Here is a 25,200-nt window from a genome sequence, read left to right as displayed (position 1 = left end):
CATTTTAAATGCAGTGACTGTGAAGTCGGTTTGAAAAAACACATTATTAAAAAAAAAAAAAGAAGAAAAAAAATCATGCCCTGTGTATTTTAAAGACTTCATCAAAGACAGCTCCACTCACAAGCAGCACAACATACAGAAGGTTCATTTTCTACAAAAGCAGAAACAGAATGGTGAGGAACTTAGGATACACGCACTGTGTGGTCAGGATGCTCACTTGGTAGACAGTAACGTTGCACAGCATCAGATACCCTCACCTGTCCTTATTTGCCCTTGCTCAGTGCTGCAAAGAGCTGCTGAGGTGCGGTGGTTGACTGAGCCAACCTTCTGGGGCTGGCCAGCTCTTCCCCACCTAGCCCATTTTCCACTGTAATTCAAAGAAATCTTGTTTTAATGGCTGGATAAATGTCCAAACTGTGTCTGGGTAGTTTGCTGTCTGGGGAGTGCAGCGTCACTCTGTCTCACTCCTCCTCCTCCTCCCATGACGGGTGGGTGGGTGGCAAGGAAATACTTTCCTTACACCTCCCAGCTAGGGACCTGCGTGGGACTTGGATTGAGAGGTGTCATCCTCCTGCTGGGTAACACAGCGGTAGCTCCAGCTGAACAACGTGTTTCTTAAGCTGTCCTGTGGCTTGTGAAGTCGCAAAGCTACAAATACATGTTGTCTAAAAATGGGGTGATGGAGTCATTGTGTGCACAGCCTAGTTTAGCAGAAGTTGGACTTGAGAGGTGAGATAACCAGTACGAAAGATGGGAACTGAAATCGCATCTCTTCACTCCCCGGCAAACTCTTAAGGGTTTTGGCTTGTTTGAATTATTTTTCTCTTTTTTATTCCCCCTTTCTTTATTTTTGAATAATCTTGAAATGAGCCCAACTTTCTCTTTGATTGTATGTGGTGATGATTCTTCTTGTCTTTACTGGCATTTCACAGCTGTTTGTTCACAGCTTTTTCACAATACAGGAACAGAAACAGACCTTAAAGCGGAGGATTGTTGTCTTTTTGGCGTTCTTGAGCTCTATATTAAAAGCCCTGCGTATTTTTCTAATCAGGATTACAGAATTAATTTGCATGGTTTATCCTCTGCTATTTTTTTCTGATGGAGCCGAGTTTGTATCTCTTTTGTGAAAATTTTTATGCTTCATCGATCTCGCTTTTTTTGTTGCTCAACTGTTTTTCAAGAATCCGTGGATTAAAAATGAAGTTTCTGGGAAGAAAAACCTTCACTTAGGTAATTTGAATAACTAATTAAAGTGACTTTATGTTCTGTTGTTTCATTTGGTGTCTGCTATGGTAATGGAAAGCATTTCTCATGAGGATTAACAGTGCATTTATTCATAGCCATTTATGTTCAGTTGTATTTTGACTGCAAATACTTTAATTTCATTAATATTAACGCAAAGTTCAATGACCAAATGTTACTGAGAGTGTTTTGATGTTGCTCTCTGCATTCTGAAGTTTGTTTACATGAGGTTTCTGTATGAATTTGCCTTCACTTCCGTGGGTAGGTGCAAAGGATAAATTTGTAGTAACAGTAGAGCAGGAAAAGAATGCCTCTCCAGTGGAGAATTTATTAATATCTCTTGCTGTTGTTGTTTTTTTAAGAAAAACAGCATGGTGTTTTGAGGTACTGTCAGTGTGGGATTTTGTTCTTTTTGCCTGTCTTGTTTCAGAAATCTGAAATAAAAATTACTTTGATGTATTATAACAAGTAAAAACAAATATGACAGTAAAAGACAGTATATCTGTGTTCAGTCTAGCTATAATAACTTGCTTTGATTCATGTTTATCTGTGCTTTGCGTTAGCATGTGGTGTGCATGTGAGTGTCATAAATGTGCTAATGATGTAATATCAATGAATTCTTATGATTTGCCCGAAAAGCTATGGAATTTCTTTCCCTTGAAAAATATTGAGAAACTGAAAATGTATTTTGCTGCAAATTAAGATAGAAAAAAAACCTCCATAAATTTACATTAAATGGAATTTCTGGGGGAAAAAAAAGGATTAATATATAGTGAAATATTTCCTTTTGCTTAAGGGGGAAAGATTTGTTTCAGTGGTGATATTTTTATTTGTGTATTTATGATTTTATACTGTAAAATAAATCCTATAGAACATATATAAATGTATATGAATCTATCCTATATTTTGAAATATCCTCATAAAAAGGATATTGAAAAGGATATTCCACGTTTGAAGTAAACGTGGAATTTTCAATTTTGGTAATATCCGAGTCTTCCAGCTTTTACAGAGGCATTTGGATTTGGACTTGTTCGATTTGGTTTCAGATATCTAATGGCTGCTTATTTAATTTTCATCTGGGTTGACAGGTAGTATTAATCTGCTGTGTAAAGATAAGCATTTTAATGAAAGGCTTAAGAGGAAAATACTTGGCAGTGTGGAGGGGCATTTCCAGTGATTTCCAGGCATTGAATGAAGCACCTAAAAGGGCTGAGAAAAGAAGGTGACAAGTTCTTGTGCTGCATTTACACCATTGAGATGAGGACTACAGACCAATTTTGGCCACTGAATGATCCACAGTGGCTGCAGTAACATTTGAGGCTTGTTACACACCAACCTAGAAATGAAAGCAGGAGTAAAATGAAGAGAGATGAACTTCTTGTGCAGATGGAACCAGTACAGATATGACCGTAAGGCTTCTTCAGAATGACAGGCTTCATGGTTTTCTTATCCAGGAAAGTTATTTGCCGGTTGATCAGACGATGTAAGAGCTGAGTGCCTGGATTTCTCCCACAAAAATGACATTTTAACCCATTAGCATATCTGCCAGCAAGTGAGGAGATATGCTTTAAACCTCATTTCTGGCAGTGGCGTCCATGTAATTGTCAAAGAAATGGTGAAGTGAAAATACCCTTGATTTAGTTCAAGAGGATCTTTCTTTTTGAAAAGTTGGCAGTATCTAAGCTTGAAATCTCAGCAAGGCTTTGATCGATGTGTGACTTGGAGTGTTGCATAGCCCTGATTCAATATCACCGTGCCATATCTGGTGCTTTCAGTGGGATCTCATCCATAGGGTCTGTGCTGTGATAAGTCATATCTGAACAGTTACATTTGTCTTTCTTGAAAGAATACTGGTAAGGCTTCAAATTACCAGTTCTGGGATGTGTGTTTAAACAAAGGTATAGACCACTTGCATCTTTTTTTCCCTGTCTCAGGGAAAAAAAAAATTAAAAAAAAAAAAAACAAACCAACAGTGGGAATGATCAGATGGCTAGATGGCTAGAAAACGTGATCTGGGATGATACAGGATTCTTTAGCTCTGGGGAGGGGAGGGAAAGGGAAAAAAAAAGAGCAAACATCTTGAACTGTCTTGTTTAAATAGAAACAAGGAAGATTCAGCTTAAATGTTAAGAAAACCTTTCAACAGTAGGATAGGAAAACACCAGAGAGGATGGCTGGGGGAGCTCTGCAGTATCGGGAGTCGTTAAGAACAGGCCAGCTGTATATCTGCTGGGAGTGATCCAGGTATTGCTCCTCATCTGTGGCAGCAAGGGGAACACCTATATCATCCCGTTTCTTTTATGGCCTAAGACTCTGCCAGAGTGGCTTAAAAGCAGCAGTAACTTGTACTGCCAGCTCTCTGCAAGCTCCCTTGCAATGCAGCCTTTTGAACTTTTAGGTTCAGAACTCACCTCTGAATAAATAAGCCTCAGGCACTGATGCTTGCTTTGCAAAGCAAAAATGGAGAAAGAATATTCACTAATGGCTGTAAGACATGGCAAACATCCTTATAAACATGTTATTATGGCAAAAGCTTATTAGCTCCTGCTGAGATACTGTCAGAAACTGTATTGGGTATGGCTTCCCACATCTTCTACTGCTGATAGATGCCTGAAGAGAGGTCTTGCCCCTTCTTAGGTCATTGCTTTAACTGCCGTTGTCTCTCCACAGTTGTGATTTCACCCCTGGTGTTTACAGTCAGCTAAATTACAGTGGAGCACTGGGTTTGAAAACATCTTCTTTTTTAAAAAATTGACTTTTATAACTGCTGCAAAATCCATATTTTCACTTGAGTTACCCTAAAACACAACATGCTTCCTGAAGGCAGCTGATCAGGTTAATATACCAAATATGCATTCATTCCTGAGGCAGGGGTTCTGACATACAACCTTGCAGGGAAAATACAAAGCAAAATAGCTCAGTTAAATGCTGGCATGTTCTACTGCTATTTATGTTTCCTACTGAAGGATCAAATAGGATCAAACCATAACTCCAATTATACCTGCTGTTATCTCAGTGTGTTCTTCACCTGCTGCTGGACAGTTATCCTCTGTGGGAAACAGACCTGAAAATAACCCTCACCAAACTTGCACTCACAGCTTTCATTCACAAACCAGAAGGATAACTTTGTGCCCAAGTTAAGCCAGAAGACTTTTTTTAGCCTGACCATTTTCATATGAGAAGATTGACTCAGGGTGATGTGCAAAAATTGCTGAACAGACCTACATTCAGCCACCATTTGTTGAAATGTTATCCTTTGCAGAAATCTTAAAAGGGGAATGTCTTGTTGCAGTAAGCCTCTGTCAAAGGAACCTCTGTAATTCTGGGGAAATGAAATTGGAATTGTAAAATTTGGAGAAGGGACAAATAGCTTCATAGGAAAAGAAAGTTAAGTACGCAGATGACTGCCAAAAAGGAAGGAGGGTGTGGTGATGGAGGAGTAAGAACATAGCGCTGGGTAAGTGAAAATGTGTTGTTAGATGGCAGCATGGGTGGGTATAAATGGCAAAAGGGTGTAAATCTGAACTGAAGGTGGTGTGTCAGGTCTGGCGTTTCTCAGGGAGAGTCTGAGGACATAAATGCTCTGATTGGTTACAGGAACCGTCAGAGGTACATAGCTGAGCGTACAGATATGTTCACCTCAGGTTTAGACCTCTTGTGTCTCGTGGGCCTGACTTCAGCTGAACTGGTTGATCCTGGAAGATCTCAATATACCACTGAGCACACCCAATCCATACCCACCGAGTTATTTGTCACTGCATGTGGCAAATCTTAAATCGTTCCATGTAATGTCTGTTAGCAAATGTATGCAAACATTTATCTGCAGTCTAGATGTGGTCTCCAAGGAATGTTGCTTTGCTAGTATAGGGGTTACAAATTGCAACTAATTTATTTTTTTTTAAATAAGGCATCAGTTAAGTCTGTTATTTTCTTGAGAGGGACACCTGTACCTTTTCTATTCTTGTGTTCAAAAAGGCTGTTACAGGCAGATGTTTTGCTCTTGATTTCTTACATACTGATTACTTTCCAATAATTAAATTAATGTTTAAAGATCAGAAATCTCATAACTTATTTTAATGTAGATTAGAGGATCACGATACCACAGGGAGCGTGGGTCACAAATGTATCTGTGTGGCGTGTAGCTGTGGGGTCTATCATCAGAGACCTTAGAGGAGGCCAAAAGTATGCCTAGATTTAGGTTAGATATAGTCAAATTTATGGAAGATGAGTCTGACCAAGAGTGTCCTTTGAGGATGATCTGTTGTAATTTCAGACACAGAGTCCTGAGCTGGCAAGTGCAGAGTGTGTTGAGGCAGGGTCACTCCACACTTGCACCTTTCCTGTCATCTCTTCATCTCTTCCCTAGCATCTCCCAATGACCAGAGACAGAGAAGGAGGCTAGGTGAACCTTTTACTTGAGCTAGCATGGCACATGATCTTATTTTTATGAGCCAGCAATTGCTTACTGTGGCTTACTGCATAATGCAGCAAGTGATTCCTGCACTTTGGCACATGCTGCAGTGAGCAGTCCTCGGCATTTCCTTTCGGAAGTCACCAAGGCTTGGTTTAAAGGCCCCAGGTGGTAGACACATTAGTACTTCTCTTAATAATCAGGGTTACAAGTTTTGATGTTTCTTCCTTTCAGAAAGTATATCTAGGTTTTCTGTAGAAAATCGACTCTGTCTTCCTTCCACATCTAACTTCTTGACTGCTGATTTCAAGCTAAAGGAGAGAGAGTAAGCAAATGTAAGAGTTGCACATATAGCTGTCTTTGGGGAAAAAAAAAAGAAATTCCTTTTTTTCCTCTTTGCTAACCTTAGTTTATTATTTCTTTTATGTTGCTCCATGATGGAATTTAAAGGCTATATCCAGGACAGTAAATTTCTCAGTGAATGATTGGGAGGATGCGTGTTTTTAGGAAATGACTTATGTAGTACAGTACTGTCGGTTGAGCTCTCTGAATAATTAACATACTGTGGACTGCAGAGCGATTACTGGGCCAGGTTCATTTCTGCTGGCACAGGACAGTCACGATTTCACTGTGAGGGACATGGACAGTTGTCCATGTCCCCATTTGTGGGAAAGACAGATGATGTTTTCACTGGGCTGGAGAGTTTTCATTTTAGGGTAGATGCTTTGACTTGAGACTGTCTCTGCGCTGCTGTTCCTTGGCTTTTGCCGACCGCTGAGCATAGCATTCATTGTGCGCTGCTGTAGCCTTCCCTGTGATGCCCCTGCACAGGTCAGCGTGCCATGCTTTCTACATGTCACAGTGTAATCCAGGTGCAGCCCTTCACTGCAGATGACTGGAGGAAAAAAGTTTTCTGGAGCAGCACTTCTTAAGTGATGAGTGGTCTGCAGAATGCCATTAGAGGAAAATAAATAGGGTTTCAACTTAAAGCTTGGGAAAGAAGTCTCACAAAGTGTTAACTGTGGCCTTTTGGGTTAAATGTTTAGGAGCTGTTGTTCTTGAGGCGTGAATAACTGCCTTTTACAGACAGGGGATATGTGTAAAACAATCAGGGAAATATAAGTCCCATCTTGGAATGACAGGAGCTTGGCCAAATGTTGATATATGGAAGTTCCTGTTCAGGGCTTCAGGGGGCTGAATTTTCTCAATGTATTTTAAGTCTGATTTTTAGCAACCTAAGCATTGGCAGGATATTCATGTGTGCAGTGTTTGTGTGCTATAGTAATGATTCATCCGGAAGGGAATTAAGGTGAAGTCGCATTCTTGAAGTGTGTTTGATTTCACTGAAACTGAAAGGAACTGAAATACTTTAATTCAACAATTTATAGAGAACAGTACATTACAAGTGCTAAAACATCAGCCCAAGGGAAAAAGTAAATATTGCTATTGGCAGAGAAAAAATATTTCAGGATGCTGAGTTTTAAGCAATTTTACTCTAAAACTAAGTAAATAAGAAGTGACAGACTAAATCTTAATTGTTTCTCTGGGCATCAGACTGAGACCACTCGGTGCCTGGGAAATGGAAACAAGGGTCTTGAGCTTCATATTTTATGTGAGACCAATACAGGGAGAGAGGCCGTGGGGTCCATGACAGACGGTGTGCCTGAGACAGCATAATCTGGATTAGCCGGAGTTTCCCAGAGAACTGATGTGTAACACGGTGCCAGTGTAGCCAGAGAGCGATGGATGTGCAACTGCCCAGGAGGGACAGGGCTTCAGAGGTGCCAGTCCTACAGCACCGATCACCTGCCTGTGAGGGAACATCACGGTTAAAGACAAGAATATTTGACTGCAGCATGCCTCTGCCTGTGGCCCAGCAGCATAGTGAAGCAGGTTGGCTTTGGAGGGCTCCTATCCACTGGCGTTCCACCTCTGGCGTAGCTCAGCAGGCAGTCTTCCTCTGGCTCCCAACCCCTCCATCTCATCACTCGTGACTGAGCTTCAGGCAGATCCAGGTGCTTTGGGAGTGCTTTTAATGAGTGAAAACTAAACATTGATCTTGCTTTTCCACTGAAAAATTAAACTTCTAATAATTCTTCGGTTTGATGTGGTTGCATTGTGTTTTGGAGTCTCGTACAGAGTAACAGTTCTGATCTGTGAATAGTCCTGTATTTCAGAGGTAGGCTTGTTTGTATTTTTAATTTTCATTACTTAATTTTAAAAAATTGTCACAAAAGTAAAAAGGTCCAAGAACTGTAAAGTAGCTCCCTTCTTGAGTGAATCTAGCCAATTGCCGAATGCAGATCTGCAGTGACCTTAGACTGGATGTTACACTAGGGCATGGGCACAGCAGGAGAAGCACAGGGTAACAATTTTTAGAGCCTTCTTTTTCTTCTTTTTTTTCCCCACATAAAAGTAATTTTCAGCAACTTATTTTATTTGGTCTCTAGTGAGCTTGACTGGTTGTTAGCTGATCATCAGTCTTCCAAGAAATTGCTACTGAATGTGTGCATGTCAGGGCTGAGTAGTGCTGATGTCCATTCAAGAATATTAAGCAGTTGTTTAATGAAGACCTTTTTTATGATGGACATTACTTTAGTGGATCTGCTACTAGGTCCTTTTTATTATTTCCTGTTTTACAAAGTAAGAACCATGGAGAACACAAGTTAAGTTATAAAACTGAGTTTATGAAAATGAGTTTATAATGAAAATTGCAACCATTCTGTAAGTCTACTACTAGTAAATGCAATGGTAATACTGAAGTAATGGGGGGGGGTGGGAGTGGGAATGAGTTTAACACATTTAAAAAGAATAAATGAGTATTTGAGTGAACACTTTTACCTGTAAAAAGGAAGTATAAAAATTGTGTTTGAAGATATTACATTGTCATTATATACCTAAGGGTCATAAAGTCAGATTTCCAATACCTTAACATGTTGTGGACCATCAAAAGAATCAGTGGGGCTGCAGGGAGGTATCATTTAGCCTACAGCATGATTCCCATCATTCCAGTAGAAAGGTGGCAAAGGTTATGGATGAGAGGAGAGGAATCAGCCTCAAGATGCTCAGCTGGAAGCTGGGGCTCCAGGGACGCCTCTACTTCAAGTGAATGTAAGAGGCGGTACCAGGGTGGCATGAAACTCCTGTCTTAACGTTTCACAATACATATATGGAGGTGAGCTCAGAAATACAAATTGTTTGGCACAACCATTTGTACAAACAGTTGTTGATGTGCAGGTGAAGTTTGTGGCTCCAATTCTGGAGACAGGTTGAAGGGACAGAAGAGTTTGCTGGCCTGGCTGTTGGTACAAAGCTATGGAAGATGCAATGAGACAGGAGTGGAAAGTGAAAAGCAGTCTTCAGTTTCCAGTGCAAGTCAACAGCAAGGAAACTCCAAGTGATTATGTCTTCACTCTGACATTTAAATAATGTAAGTTCAGATTTCCAGAAGCACCTCCTAACTTACTGAGCTGCAGCTCAGTTTCTGTAGGTGACATGTTCTTCTTGTGGGAGAAAACTTCTCGCAAAGTTCATGGAAAAATGCTGTTGTTATAAAGTGCTTCCTTGTAGCTTAACTTGCATTATGAGTAGAGACTGAGGTCATGAACATTAAGTTGGTACTACCTTTTAGACAAAATTTATTGCAGAAGCTTCATATGGTCTTTAAACCAAGTAAAACCTTACGACTTTTTAGAAGAGAAAAAAAAAATTGAGTGGTAAATCAGTCAGTAAATAACTTCCTCTGTATTGAGTAGTGAATACTTCTAACCATGTGTGAGTGGCACCTTTCATGTCATCTTCTTGTGGTCATAACTAACAATGAGAGAGATGGTTCAGGTCCCCACTCCCCAGCACAGTTGTACTTTTTTTTTTTCTTTCCCCTCATGAGAAGGCTAAAAATTGAGTATTTGGGTGCTGCAAGTGAGAAATGTACTGAAAACTGCTTGTAAAGATTTTAATAGGCTTATCTGTTGCCCTTAAGGTGCTATTTGATTAAGGCAAACCATTGCTGCTCTAAAAGAAAGACAAGAGCTTTATAATACTCGTTCAAGTTTTAATGTTAGTAAACCAGAAGTGTCTGCCTAGCTTTCACACTTGCTAGCAAGGCAGAATTTTTAAAATCACGGTATTCCCCTCTGCCAAAAGCACATCAAAATGCAACTCAGCTTCATGGCAATATTATATAACATGAATAATGTCCTTAGCATGTAAGGCAATTTAGCAGTAAAGGCATAGCAGTCTTTATGGCTATGGCACAGAAAGAGAGAAATGGCTTCAACCATTCCTGTATCTTTAAAATACATACAACTAATATCCTTTAAGCGTGAACTTTCATTTCACAGAAAGAACTTGCAAACTTTCTATTAGAGGTAATAAGGAAAGTGTTTCATTTTAACAGTTTAATGCTAGCACTGTCATAGTCTTTCATTATTCTGGACTCATGGACTGCTTTTGCAGAATACAGCTTTAAAATACAGATCAACATTAAAGGATTTTGAAATAAGGTGAAAATGCTCTTATTTCTCTTTTGAGTGGGTCCTTTATTTCAGTATCTATAAGAGAACTACTCTCTTCTCCAAATCCTTTCTCCCCAGGAGGAATCAGCAGGGACACTGACTTATTTGAAAGTTAAGAGGCTGAAAAGCTTTAGAGGAGGCATTGTAATCTGCTATAAAATGTGTGCAGGACAGAGGCATAGATTTGGAGTTGTTGGTAGTTCTCCAACACATAGGGGAGAAGCATGAGATGATTAGATTACTCACAAAATGTTAATCCTGCAGCAATGAGGAAATTGAAAAAGAAAACCAACCTCGATCCTTGTGTTTACACCAGATGAGCTACTACAAAGAGGCAAGCATCTCTTCTTTCATTATTGCTTTGAGATGTATAATCTCCTATCCTTTTGACTCTTCCAAAGTTCACGTGGAAAATGTTACCATTACAAACACAAAGCCTGTCGCTAAAATTATGTTAGTTGCAAAGCAGTGTCTCACCTCCTTAAAAAGTCAGTGCTGTTAGGCTTTCTCTTTTTACAGAAACAGTATTGATCAGACCCAGAAAAAAATTGTAACATTGGGAAAAAGATGGGAAAGTAGGCTTGCAATGGTTCCCATCTCTCATTTTTCCCAAGTTGCCAGGTCAGCATTTGTAACTGACTGTCTTAACTCATACAGTTTGTACAGTGAGATACATGACTTTCTGCTTTTGGTACCTTGTTACTTAGTCGGAATGTTGAGAACGAGGTCTCCTTGGCCTCCAAGAAGACAACAAGTTTAGCGTTTTGAGCTAGTGGAGCTGAGGTTGCTTGGTAAACGTGCTAAGGTAAGGTAGTTGGTAGGGATCTTGAAAGCCCTGAAGCAATGTAGGTGAGGACTCACAGTGCTGTGAGCCCACCAGCGGCGACAGCGCTATGATATTATTTTGTGAACAGTGTGGAGAGTACTGTGTTCCCTGGGTAGAACGGCGTGTTTCCTGGCCAATACCTCCTGCTAAGCCGCTTCCAATGCAGTCCTGCAGACTTCATTTTATCCATCATAATGATTATGACTCCATGCTATTGACTGAAATCTTACACTCCCAGCACCTGTAGAAACTCAGTGGACAAAAATTCAGCAAGCAGAAGACATAGTGTTTGTTCCTCCTGGCGCAGTTTCCGTGAGAGCAAATGTTTCCTACCCACAAAGAAGGCAGATTTTCAAAACGCCAAAGAATTGCAGGTTTGGGAGAGACATTTGCCTCCATTCACAGATTCATCACTGTGCCAGCAGCCAAGCCCTGGTCAATGGCTCAGGACCTGGACAGGCATCATAACAGATTTCTTGGTGGCAGCATTAAAGAAATTCAGAAATCCTGTACTTCACAGGCAGACCTGTGTAAGGACATTTTCCAGAAAAAAAAATATTTTTGCCCTTGTCACATGTTAGTGATATGTGTAGAATGATGAATATTGGAACTAATCAGACTTCTGGGAACCATAATTACGCTTAGGATGTTACTGTGCAAATAGTTAATAAAGGGCTAATATGTTACCTGTAAATTTGTCTCCTGCAACTAATTGCTGACAGAGCATACAGAAAACATATGCTTCTGTTCCATTATGTGCTTTTTCTTTAGTTGTCTTCAGTAGAGCAACTAATGTAACTTTAAGAGTTCATAGTTTTAATACAATAGGCTTCATTGATTTTTAATTTTAATTTCCCACTGCTGATGTTTGCTACTAAACACCTTCTAGTGGTAACAGAGAAGTGGACTATATCATGACGTTCTGCTTTACATGAAGTGGATATTCTTTTTTAGCACTGTATTGAAACTCAAAACATCTGGAGCCAGACTGGAAGCGTTTAGTTGAAACTCCAGGCTCCGCGTTATTCGTTTGTTATCGAGTATCTCCCAAGGTTCAATGTGAAGTAAGAACTACATTGCTAGTCTCTCAATAGGTGAGATTTTATTTGCTTATGAAGCGGCCTGCGTTAAACAGAAATTGTAGATTTTTCACTCGCTTCGCACCTTGTAAAGAGAAGTCCAGAGTCCCTGAAGGAAAATGTAAAGGTTACAGTGAGGCTTTTGTTTTATCTTGTTTTTCACCCATGACCTCAGGTTTAAAAAACAGAGTTAAATCATCTGAATGTCTTCAAGTCTGGAAGTGCTGAGAGTCCAGCACTCCTGAGAGTAACATAATTTCTTTAGGGGTTTATATATTGACACCAGACACTAACCTTAGCCTTTTGTTTTTCTAAGAATCATCTCTTTGCTTAATTAGGTAAGAAGCTCCATAGGACTTCTAGTTCCAAGACTCCAGTTTTTATAATTATTACAAAGGGGAAATTACTTTGCAGCCTATACTAAATACTGTTTTATGTAAAATCATTTCATTTCCTATAAATATAACTTGGTTCCTGCAAGGTAAGTGCAGTAAATTAATTAAAAATAAACTACCTTGGCAATATGCAGAGGAACAAATGGGCTCAAATGGCGAAGCAAACACATAGAATTAGTTTATGTTCACTGCCTCAGACTTACTTGTCCTTCCTGGAGCTTTTTGGGAAGGTCAGCTTTCATTTATAGATGGGACCCTAGGATCTCCCCCCTCCAGTGACACCCTCAGTAGGAAACGTATGGGTCCGCTGTGCGCTACTCTGCAGTAACCTGTGGTTGTGTTGCCTGGGAATATGGCACAGGCTCTCTCCACCCACTGCTGAAGTAACAGGTGGAGCAAGAGCCCATTGCCAATGTGGAAAAGAATACAGAGCTTGACAGGAACTCATGGGTTTATAAAGAAATATGGGCTCTGAGGACAAATCTGTTAGGATGAATTATTGATGTCAGTGATGCTTACTGTTGAAAGTAAGAAACCAAACTGCAGTTGTGAGTCCTTCCCTGCAAAAAAAGTTTGTCTGCTTGCTGTTCTTTCTCATTCTGCTTTGAGGTCCTCTAATTCTGCTTTGTGTACTCTATTGATTTCCCGAAATAAAAGCAGTGATATATTTTATGAAAATGATTTTTTTTTTGTGATGCATTAATGGACTAGTGTTCTTACATTAACTGTAAATCTGTGTAAATAAAGGCTATTTTTAAAACCTTCCTGTGCTGTTCCAAGGCTTGCTTATATTTTTCAAAAGGCTGTACTGTTGGCATTATAATGTAAAAGGGGAGAGCACCTCTCCTGATAGTAGCAAAACCAAATAAAACTTTGACTAATGTGAAGCAGATATTTGCTCATGAGTTACCTTTTTTTTTTGCCTCAGTATACCAGACACTTGCGAAGTACAAGCAGTAAAGAAGTATTTAGAAATTAATATGTTTGTGCTATGAAGCCTAAAATATCCTTTTTTTTCTCCATAAAGAGATGGTAAACTGTTTAGGCTTGTTTGTTGTAGAATCATTCCAGATATGTTGTTTATTTTTCTGTTCTAGACTCCTAAGGACTCAGTCTCTGGATTGGTACTATAATAATGTCAAAAGCCGCTTTAAGTGTTTTGGAAGTGCCAAAGTCCTGAAGAACTTATACAAGAAGCATAGACTGGAGAGCGGAGTTTGTTCTGATGTAATAGGTAAGAACAGTTGTGTTGATTCCTTATTAGCTTACCTACTTTAACACACAAGCTGAGACAATGGACATTCTGAGATTAGTTCAAAAAATATTTTTAAAGCTTTTTTTTTAAAAAAATAGATACCTCAGTGGAGAGAAGAAAAGAGGTTAAGTGTCTAGAGAGCTGTTTAAGAATTCAAAGAATGTTTCATCTTAATTATGCCACTACTACAGAAGAACTGTTATCTTGAGTCTGTAAATTGCAGTTTGTGTTCTAGCCCATGTTCCAGAATTTATTCTTAGTAGTCAATGAATGGGAAAATAATTTACCATTCAACATTTGGCCTCAGAGCACATTTCTGTGGTGTTTGAAGCAAAATTTTGTTAATGTGGGATACATTCAGTATCCATGTTGACCAAAGCTTAGACTGTCCTCAGAGTTCTTACATGCTTAAGGATCTGAAACTGGCCACATCTTATTTTTGCATTGATGTTTGTAAATGGTTAAAAGATGATTATTAAGTATTGGCATCACTCTTTTGAAAGAAGAGGCACAATTCTCCCTAAACTATGGTGTTACACTTGATTACCCCATAAGAGTAATTGGGGACATAAAATAGGTTAGAAGAAGTGGTGTTTAGTGTCATACTGGTAACTTTAGCAAATTACTCAAAATACAGCTAGCTGAATGTTTGAAGTTTCATTGGATTTATTGGACTAGATAATTTCCTGATGTAGTTCTTTTGAAATTTGTCCAGATACTTTAATTTTTCTATAGTCTTTACTTAGGCTTTTTCTGAATTTATATAGGATGATAAGTGGACTCTCTAGACCTGGGTGAAAATTGTAGGTCTTTCTCATTAATATTGGCATAAAACTTCTAGGGACAAAAAACATACGCATTAAATTCTGATTTATTAGTCATTTTGCTTTCTCTGTATCAAAGTTATTTTTCTAGAGGAGATTCCTTAACAGTTGAGAAAAAAATATGTAGGAAGACAAAGAAATCTGTGTCAGTGAGGGCAGAAGTGGGACAATGGAATTAATAACTGTGAGGAGGGATCCTTCAGAACTTTAATATTATGTGTTTCCTTTACTTAAGCCGCAGTCTCACTGAACTTATCTTTGAATGGAAGTGTGAACAATACAATGATCAGTTGCAGTGGCATGTGCACTCTCTGTGAGACCTTTCTAAGGAAGGCCTTTGAGTCTAAATGTCATCGCTAACTTTCTTTTCTACTCTCTGTGTGACTGTTAGGTAAACCTTTTGTTCCCTTTGAAGATAAATACTAGTATAGGTATCTGAGTTTTGCCTTATTTATACAGCATTGCCCTTTAAAATGTAGAATCTATTTAAACCCCAAATGTCACATTAAAGGCAAAATCCCTGTACTTAACTTCTACCATATATGTTTTATAGCTAGTAGGTTCTTCCTCTCTCTCCCTTTACAGTACAAATAGTTTTCTCCATCTGAAATGAGTGAAAGGTCTTCATAGAAAAGCAGTCATGTTTTGTAGAAATGCTGCTGTAATCATGGTTTATGCAAAAGTTAGGAGGATTTTTTTGGTTATCCTTCTTTGTGTGTGGTGCAACGGTATCTTGAGTGAATATTCTAATCTAATAATGCCTCTGCTATTAACTGGTACTTCTTATACTAATGTGTGGTACTGTCTTTTTTGAGCTGAAGGAGGTTTTTTTGAAGGAAGCTTTGAAAATGAAGGAAGCATTTGTGGCAGTGACTCTACATTCTACCGACAGACAGAAGGTACGCTGCTAAAAACTCCTTTGAGTAAAACACGGTCCTCACACTTTGAATTACTGGACAAATAGCCTAGAGCGCTGGTAAATCTTGTTCACAGATCTAGCAATCTTTTAGTTGAAACATTTAGCAAGATACTAAAAATTGTTTTTGTACCATGCTGGGATATCTTCCTTCAGTGTTACAGCTAATATACACTTACTCTAGTGTGATTTTCTGGATATTCGATTTTTGTTACTTCTCTAACATTTTCTTTCCTATTTTTTAATTCTTTCTTATATTCTGTTGGTCTTTGTAGGAAGTTTACAGGTTTTCTTCCTATAATTTCCTCCTAACTGTTTTGCTGGATTCTGAAATAAGCACCATAGAAATCCTGTGTTTTATAGTATTTAATATTTGCATTTAAGAAGTAACATAGAGATTGAGATAAATTTCTCTGTCTTAAGGTGTTATTTTACTGCGCATAATTACAGATTGAGGAAATGAACCTTGTCATGAACAACCTAAGAGTTGGATATATGTCCAGAATATGAGTCGGAATGTTGGAGCTCATTATGCAAAATGTATGTATATACAGAACGTGATGGTTTTATCTTATTCTTCACCTAGGACACAGCATGATGGATACCCTTGCTGTGGCCCTACGTGTTGCAGAGGAAGCAGTGGAAGAAGCTATTTCTAAGGCAGAGACCTACAGTGACAGCCTGGTAACATTAAAAAAAAAAAAAAAAAAAGTATTGATTTAAATAGAACAATTATTATTCTTTTAATTTGGGTGGTAGTACAAAAGCAGATACCAAAAGAAAACATAAAGAAGTAAAGACTATCTCATGCCATACCTGAAGAGTTGGGTTTGGGTTTTATGAACTTGTATCCAAGATGCATGTTGCCTTTCAGAAGGTGACATGCAATGTAAGTACCTATAATTTCTTCCCACAGTGCCAATAGGGTGTATTATCCATTTCCTTATCCATACCATTTCTGTGGAAAGGCTGGTTTTATGTTATTTTAGCAACTACAGATATCCATTTTCATGCAGGACAAGCAGAATGAGGCTTGTTACTTGCAGGAACACAAGGAGGACCTCATAGAAGAGCTGGCCACAACCATTGTGCAGAAGGTATGGCGTGCTTTTTTTCCATAGCTTGTTTAATAGCCAAAACACAATCCTTCAGTCTAGTGAGCTTTGACTCTGCTAACAGCAGAAAGCATTACACCAATGTAGAAAGTACAGAGTAAATGACAATTTGCAATTTCAGCTGTCACAGTATAGGCTTAATCAGCTACATCTGAGAGAGAGGTCAATTTATAAATAAGCTTAATCCAGTGCCTAAACTGATGGCATACACCCATAGAGCTGAGAGGTACCACTCCCTCAGGTGTGTGATATCCTTGCTTGGAAGAAGAGGCCCTTGCTCAATGGAATTTTACACCTGTACTTCACTTCCCAAAAGGTACAGTTTTCCAGTGTAAAGAATTGTGGGTCTTGACCGTATCAACTCTACTGAACCCTGTATCTGCAACACATACAAAGAAAACATTGATCATGAAAACAGAATTCTGTTCGTGATACTGTGAGAGAGACACCAAAAAAAAATCACAGAACCCTCTGTGTGTCTGATTTATGCGGCTTTTTCCAGAAAGCTCGTTCTTCTCCCTGCAAAGCTCGCAACTGGCACTGGCACAGCACCAAAATAGAGGGCTAGTGGAAACAAATACACCTTGAGATTGTCTGGACAGTCTGGAGCAAGGCAAGATGAGCATGAACAAAGCACTGCTGAGCTCCCATGATCAGTAAAGTAACCACTCTGCTAGGTTAGTCTCCCTCCACGTGAACTAAGCTAATTCCCACATCTGTGTATGGGATGTGACATTTAACAATGTATGGATCACACACCAGAAGAGGAACTTTTTGTTTATAAGGCTATTAAGAAAAGCCAGAAGAGCAACTGCTCAATAAAAAATAATCTGCCTCCTTTTTTTAATAGGGACGTTAGAAGATTAATTCTGCTTATCAAGGCTTTGATAGTCCAGAGCTTATCTCAGCTAAGCTTGAATTGCTACCATTTTTGTCAAAAGTTGCCTAACAAAATCTTTCACGCCAGAGAATACTATTCTGTAGATATTTTAAACTGGAGTCAGAAAAGTTGTGGACATAAAGTGTAGCAGAATATATGATCTGTCAGTGTAGGGAGACAAGTAGCCTATATGATCTTCTCTGTCTTTTAAGACAGTGTAGATTTTCAAAAACAAAAACAGTACCAAGACACCTAAAACCTCTTTGTTTTCAGTAGAAATGTGTCTAGATGCCATGGGAACCTTTGAAATTCTCCTCATAACTAGTATTTTTTGTTTCTTTGCAAACACTCTTGTCTGAGAAAATACTTGACACTTAGGTGCTGCTAATGTTTAAAGTGTTACTGTAGGAACAGGTTTCCATGTTTATTTAATTCACCTCTGATGTTTCTGCAGGCATTGATTATGATTTATTGTCTCAATGCTTATGCACTAGCAAGCAGTATGACTTCAGATGAGAAGAAATGCATGCAGGTTGTCAGAATCATCCTTGCATGAACTGTGGCAAAAGCTCAAATGTTCTTCCTAGGCAGTTCGCCTTGAGACAGGGTTGATGTAGTTTTTATCCATGTGGCTCAAACAGTATTTTCCAAGCACTTTTGTTTTTTCTCCTCTCCCACTCCCTGTCACCCTACCTTACAGATTATAAAGAAGCAGAAAAGCAAAACTGAGCAGGCCGAGGCTGACTTTGAATGGCCACCATCCAGGAGCAGTGGCCTGGCCTCTGTTGCTGTCTCCGATCAGAGTATGCTGACTTTTCCAGGGAGCCGCAGGGGGTCCTACACGTTATGGGTGAGTGACTTAGCACAACTATCCGTGTTTTCTGCTGCACAAAACTGGAAGATTGAAATAAAGGATAAGTATACTTACTGCCTGGAATGATACATAGAGAACTTGCAGAGAACAAGCATTAAATCTGTGTCTGGACAAACTGTTGCTCAGTTGCATGCTTTCCTAGCACATCGTGGGCCATGGAAGTATTGTGTGGTATTGGTAAGTGTGTTGGACAGAACAAAGTTTGTGATATGAGCCATCTCTCTGCTTGATTTGAATGCTAACAGGACTCAGTGCCTCAGTGTTTATTCCTTAGAACACTGAGTTTTTATGCTCACTTAGCTTTTATTTGGATTTTTACTGAATATTGTCATTTTTTTTACAATGTTAGATTTCTGTAATTTTTTTCTCCTTAGCCATCTTAAAGAAAACAGCTACGACAAACAACAAAAAAGTAAACCCAACTGTAGAGCACAATTTATGTCTTACACTAAAGAGTATTTCCTCCTTCTTTCACTTACTTCAGCACAATGCCTTTAGCTTCTGCTTATAAAGCTGAAGAAAACCTGACAAGCAGCATTAGTATCATTTTAAGAAGAGCAGCCAGGGAAAAGAAGGGAAAATAAGCTATAGGCTTGGACAGGCTGTTTCACAGTCGGAGAGGGAGGACAGTGACAGATGAGTTCCAGTGCATTTTGATACAGTCGTTGAAGCTGCTGGTCCCAAGTGTCCTGCTACTCCACCAGTAACCACCTCTCACCCGTGGAACAGAGCCACCAGAATTTAATGTGTGCTGTGCCTTGGTTCCCAGCTAAATTTGCTAGCTTACACTGCCAGTGATATATGTCAGAATGTAAGATTGTGAGCCAGAATTACTGAGATCTTTGCTCACGTGCTTGTCCCCCATCTATTTCCAAATTGAAGAAGTAATGCCTTTAAGCTGCTGCTGTTAATCAAGTGATCACAAGTCAGAGTGAGCAAGTTTAAGTGCTTTGCTCTGTAGCTCCTAGGCAAGTTGCTTGTGCAACATAAGAGCCAGGAGAGGGAGAGTTAATTTTGTGTCTTACTCAGCTGAGTTTTCTTTCTGGGGTTTAAGGACAGGACCTAGGGGAACATGCTCTTCAAATCCTCAGTTATTACACCAGAAATCTGTAGTTCTTCATCATTTGCAGAGTTAACCTTGAACTCAACACATTTTGAAATTCTGTTCTGAAGTAACAAGTTTGAGTCTCTTTTTTTTTCCAGATGGAGGCTCATTGGTTTGAGAAATAGTAGACTTTGTGGAAAATACTGGAGTAGCAGAAATGTCACACTTAAGTGAGAAAAGCCAGTTATGAACAGCTTCAAAACTTCTGCAGCCATCACTCAGTACTAAAGATCCAGATGTGTAGAATGCTTTATAAGGGCTTCCTATGTCTTTAGGGGATCTTTCACCACATTTGTCACTGTTTCATCCATTTGTCTTCCCGTGGTGTGTTAAGGAACACAAATTAATTTAGCCATCTGGTCTGGATTCCTCCCACAAATTCAGTTTCTGCCATTAGCTTTGCTAGGGTTGTTTATTTGTTTTCTTTTGTCCTTTGAAGTGCACATGTATTTATTTTTGCTTTGCTTTGAATAGAGGGGAATTTTCTTGGTATAACGAGATGCCCTTGGAAAGATAACATAGCTCCAGTTGCTCCCGTAGCTAGTACAGTTGCAGTTACGTTACCCTGTTAGGCTGGCAGAAATAAAGTCATAGAAGCTCTAACAAAGAGTCTATTGGAAAGCATGCTGAAAGGCAATTTGTGCAGAGCAAACATAGAGCAGTTACAGCCTGCTTGATTCTCATCAACAGCGCTGAAACAACCCGTATTTCTTTTCCTGAGCTTGCTTTCAGCTTTGCTTTCTTTGAGCTACAAATGGTAAGCATGCATCTGTCAGCAGATTTGGAGGACTAAACTGCATCAGTTTCTCCTCTGTATATCATTTGAGAAAGTTACCTTTTCTGCCAAAGGAATTGCAAAGCTCCTTACTCCCTCTCAGGTGGATTTTGGAATTCTTGGAGTCCAAGCTTGTAACAGGAAATCTTCATGGGCTCCACTGCAGTAAGTGAAGTTTTCGTATTTCCTAACTGATGACATTGTGTTGATCAAAAAAAAAACCCAAACTCTGCATTTGTGTACACATCCTGCTGTTGAGCTGTCTGTATTGGCTTAGTTTAAGCAGAGATCTGCCTGTAACGATAAAACCCCTTTCTTATTAGGACATGCCACAGCTTACAATGGGGTTCTTGCAACAGATTTATTAGGGCAGATGTTCCTAGTATAACCAAAGTTTTTGTAGACAGACTATGTGACCACAACAACCCCAAGGGAAGGGGAAAAAAAAAGTGTGCATTTTTTTCTATCAAAGCTGCCCAAGTTGACTATTACTGGGTTAGAGTTATGTACATGAACCTGTTTCCCGCTAAGGATTATTTACGTAGAGCTTCCTCTTTTTAAGACTTTCATTGTTACCTGGCAAACAAATTAGTACTTGAAGCAAGCAGAAGCAGGATAGGTTTAAAAAAGGGAAGAAGCAACATGATTAACAGAAGGACAGACATGCAGATGAAAGGGAAGTAAGGATAGCAAATCTTAAGGTAGTTAGGATTTCATAATTTAAAACTGGAAATTTGTCTTGACCAAATATTTTTATTTGTCTTCTGTCTGGAAGATAATACATACAGTTTCATTGGCACAATAAAGCCAGTAACATACAGTTACCTAGGGCAGTTGCATGCTATAACACCAGCTATTAGAAACCCATGTTTATTATTGCATGGCATTTTATTACCTAAGTCACTTGCTTACAGTGTGCAGGGGAGCTGTAATAGTCCCAGATCTCTGTGGGATATATAACAGGTATAACCCGTATGGTTAAAAATTGCCGAGCAGTTTTTTTTAGTCACAGCTATTTGTGTGCTGCTCATCCATATCAGCCAGAAACTGCCAGTGGGCTCTGGAAGCCCTGCATTACCTCTTTGCTCATCCAAAATCACTTGCTTTGAAATAATCATTAAATAAGTTAAACTGCCTCTTTGTAGTACGAAGTAAATGCTGTATGCAGAGAATTTGAGCTGTGTCAGCTGGGGACAGCAGAGTGCCAAGAGACCAACTGTGTGAGGCCTGCTTGGCTGGAGTAAAATCTATTGATCTTCATATTAAGGAACACGTACACACATGCAGTATCTCCCTGAAATGTATTATTGATTGTTTAACTGCAGTACTATGGTGTGATAGTAGGAATAGATATTGTCTTTTCCTTTTTTCCTCTTGGATTTCTTTGAGATCCCTTGCCCATGCTAAAAATAGTGATACAAGGCTGAATATTTAATTTCCCTATCTCATAAAAAGAGATAGATGGCACCATCTGTTTCTCATTACCGATAAGCAAAGGCTGAACAATGCTGAGATAGGAGGAGTTTAGAGCAGTGGGTGGATGCTTCTTTGCTCTCTCAGTCCATTTCCCCCCATATATCACTGCCAGTGACAGCGAACGACTGGTTGGCATATTGTATCCCATTTAAGCATTGATGGAGTGCAGGCATCCTGGTGTGTTCTAAGTGCTGTATTAGTGGTCTTTATTTTACAGCTAAAAGATTGCATATATAAACAGAAGCTCATCCATTATTTATAGTATATAAAACAGCTAGGGATATAGGGAAAAGGAGGATTGCATTAAATACATATTATGATGCACCTCAGGGGAAGCAGAAGTTTACTGGTTAAGCTAATTATAAGGTCCGCAGTGTACCAACAGTTGCTTATTTTTTTTCTTTTTTTTTTTTCCCCCCTTTCATTTGTTTTAAAGAGAAGGAAGGTTCCAAAGCCTGAGGTCCAACACTGCCTTGGAAATCCCTCGAGGTTTTTTTGCTGGCGCTCTATACCTTTGTAGGTTTGTCCCCAAAAATATTTGAACAAAACCTTTTTGAGGAGGAATCCTTTTTAGCAGTCATATGACACAGTGGGAGAGCTGCTTCAGATGAGGGAGGCATAACACTGTAGGAAGTTGATACCAGCCGACATCGGTTCTTACCTGTCAACAACTCTGTATCAGAAACATCTTATTTGCGTCTAATTAATAAATGTGTCATGTTACAGGGAAGATGGAGCTTTTAGCTTTTGTACATGAGCTGCGGTCAGAAGGTTGCACAGAGTGCTGGGACCTACTTTCAATGAGGAAGGTGTGCGTTTATCAGTTGGATCCTGATGGGTTATTTACTGTCTTGTTTGCTTCCAGAAGAAGCCAACCGCAGCACCATCTTCTCTACAGAGAATGGGAATGAACAGTACTCTTTGAAATGGAAAAGCACTCGCTACTTTAGAAAATAACAACTCTTTTTAAATTAATATTTATTATGAGAAGATCTAACTTTCTCTAAGTACTTTCCAGGTTACAAATCTTACTGTTATCTGCTGGCTTTGCAGGTGTAAAATTGTAGTCTCACTGCAAAAGTGATGTGGATTTCAGAGCAAGACAGCCCTGTCTACAGTAATCTGGCTGATTTCCCTCCTTCTACTGCAGCAGAAGGATAGAGTACAACTGCTTTTACAATTCTGACTGAGCAATTAGTACTACTTTTTAAGGCTTCAGGTGGCTAAATCAGTGCAAGGCTAAACATGACAACACTATCCTTTTAAAGTTGTTTGTGTAGTTTGAGTTTGTTTGAGATGTATCTCTAGCAGAAGATTACTGATTCTTGGTTTCATAGTACTATTCATGCATTCTTGACAAATATCCAATAAGATGGTTTGAGATGCTAGATATATGATCAAGCCCATGCGGGCCTAGATTAATCTGAATTACACTTACTGCCAGTCAACCAAGATAAGTTTTAAGACATGAAAGGGAATAGGAGAGAGGACAGACAAGAGTGGTCATTCTGTAACGTTATTCTCCAAATAATTTAGATCATATGTTTTTCTTTCAGATTTATTTTATTTTAAAGATGTTATCCTAATACACTGCTGGGTATCACAAAGCTGTAAGGTCTAACTTAAAACCTGTGATGCTCAGACTTAGGCTGCCTGACAAATCTTACTTTATTTTTAGATGACATCAGGGTGTGTATTGTCAGATTGAGAAGTAAATAAGCACAGAACACTTAAGGCTTCCTCTGTCAAGTGGATGTTTCAATAGGAGATGCAGTGATTCCCTCTGATGGGTGAGTGCACTGCTGAGCACAGCTTTGTAGACGAGGGTCATAGTGGGACATGAAAGGTTGCACTGGGCAATCTAGAAATTAAGGGAAAAAAAGAATAATTCTGTTCAGTAAAGAGTATTCTCTTAAAAAAAAAAAAAAGGTAAGTTTATATGAGAGACTGCAATTAGACTTGAGATGAAAATGCCAGTTCATCTCCTTCCTCTACCCGTTTACTTGTATGCACTCTCCCAGTGGGGTGTGCTAGTAGCGACTTAGAATCATACTGTCCGACACCAGAAAAGGGATCTGGCCTTCACAGTTGCTTAGCTTTCTCGCCTGTAAATAATATAATAATACTGTCATCACAGGATACTAACTGAGCTCTCAGTATCTTCAAATGAAAGGTGTTAGGCAACTGGGAAGTGTCTCCCCTATTTGGTTTTTGTTGTTTTTTTAAAGAGATGTAATAGAATATTTCAAGTTTGGGAGAAGGGAAAAAGAACGGGCCATGGGGGAACATGTGAGAAGTAGTTAACAGGGTACCCGTAAAGGCACTGCTTAGTTTACAGTTACGTTGATTCATCTGCCTTCTATTCCTGTCAAAGCACGTAACAATTGATTTACCACAAACTTCTATAGACTTGCTCACATAAATCCATTACATTGATTGAACTATGCTATTTTATGCTCCTAGACACTTTCCTAAATTGTTAGCCCCATAAGTATAATAAAAGGATGTTTGTACTCATCTTCTGGAAGCAATATTTAAATATAACTTATTACTAGCTTACAAATTCCTTGCAAATCACTTGCAACCAAATTTTCACATGTGGGGCCTGCTTATTATTTAAGGGCAGGGGGAAGTCCCTCAAACACTACGGGTTATACTTCTGTGTGATGATATGTAGAGCTATGTGCATGCTCGGTGGGTTTACTGGGGAGTAACCTCCTGCCTCTCTCCCTTGCAACCCATCTCTGGATCCTTAAGGTCAGCTAATCCAAACTGAAGCAAAATAAATGCACACCCAAATGTGGCTCCACACATTATTACACAGCTGTGCAATTTATACTGCTGACGAATCCGTTCCTGATTAACTGAGCGTTATTTTTGTACCCCTTTTAAAGGAACAATACTTCTAAGGGAGTCAGCTGCCTGAGAGGCCAATAGAAGGATGGCAAACCTACCTGAAGTGCAGCTGAGCTATGTCTGTGTCACTAGGGAAAAGCAAACCAGTTTGGGCAGACCCTGGAAGCTCTAAGGCTTTTGCAGGAGAGGAAGCAGTCATCTTTGCTTTCTCCCAGTCTGTTATTCAATGATTTGTCCTGATGGCTGGGATATCCTAACCAGGGTTTAGGTCAGGGCATGAAGAAGGGAGTTCTCTTTCAGTTGAGTGTGAAAATCTCCCATTCATCTGCCTGTTCTTGCCCTTTTTTAGAAGCCATAGAGTTGTTAACAGATATTTTGCCACATACAAGATTAACTAAGGAACAGATGCTTGAAACCCTTGGTATTTCACTCCCACTGCTAAATGTCTGGACTGCATACATTTGAGCGGAGTGAAAATCACTTCCAGGGATAAATAGGCTGTGGCAGTGGCACCGTTTGCAAGCTCATACCGTCTCCTTCCCTAGTGTGGGAGTTTACTTACCAAAGGAGGCATTAGCTGTTGATGCTTAGGGATTGCTACTGTATTTGCTCTGGTGGGTGAGACCTGCTGGTTCTGTCTGTGCATTGATTGTG

At 39.3% G+C, this 25,200-nt stretch overlaps 1 protein-coding gene across 4 annotated transcripts in view; it reads left to right on the top strand.

Moving 5' to 3' along the window:
* Positions 1-25,200, top strand: part of MYRIP (myosin VIIA and Rab interacting protein) — a 239,444-nt gene that overhangs the window by 168,234 nt on the left and 46,010 nt on the right. For 2 of the 4 annotated variants that reach the window (XM_086742864.1, XM_086742860.1), the window contains exons 4-8: positions 13,568-13,704; positions 15,365-15,448; positions 16,052-16,149; positions 16,482-16,562; positions 18,161-18,310. In XM_086742864.1, the coding sequence (XP_086598990.1) occupies positions 13,568-13,704; positions 15,365-15,448; positions 16,052-16,149; positions 16,482-16,562; positions 18,161-18,310 (550 nt within the window). The remainder of the gene's footprint in view (positions 1-13,567; positions 13,705-15,364; positions 15,449-16,051; positions 16,150-16,481; positions 16,563-18,160; positions 18,311-25,200) is intronic. The other 2 variants (XM_086742861.1, XM_086742862.1) reach the window with 2 other exon arrangements.

This window comes from Chlamydotis macqueenii, chromosome 2, assembly GCF_036417535.1.
Source record: "Chlamydotis macqueenii isolate bChlMac1 chromosome 2, bChlMac1.mat, whole genome shotgun sequence".
Taxonomy (NCBI): Eukaryota; Metazoa; Chordata; class Aves; order Otidiformes; family Otididae; genus Chlamydotis; species Chlamydotis macqueenii.
This window is presented reverse-complemented; position numbering and strand designations above follow the sequence as displayed.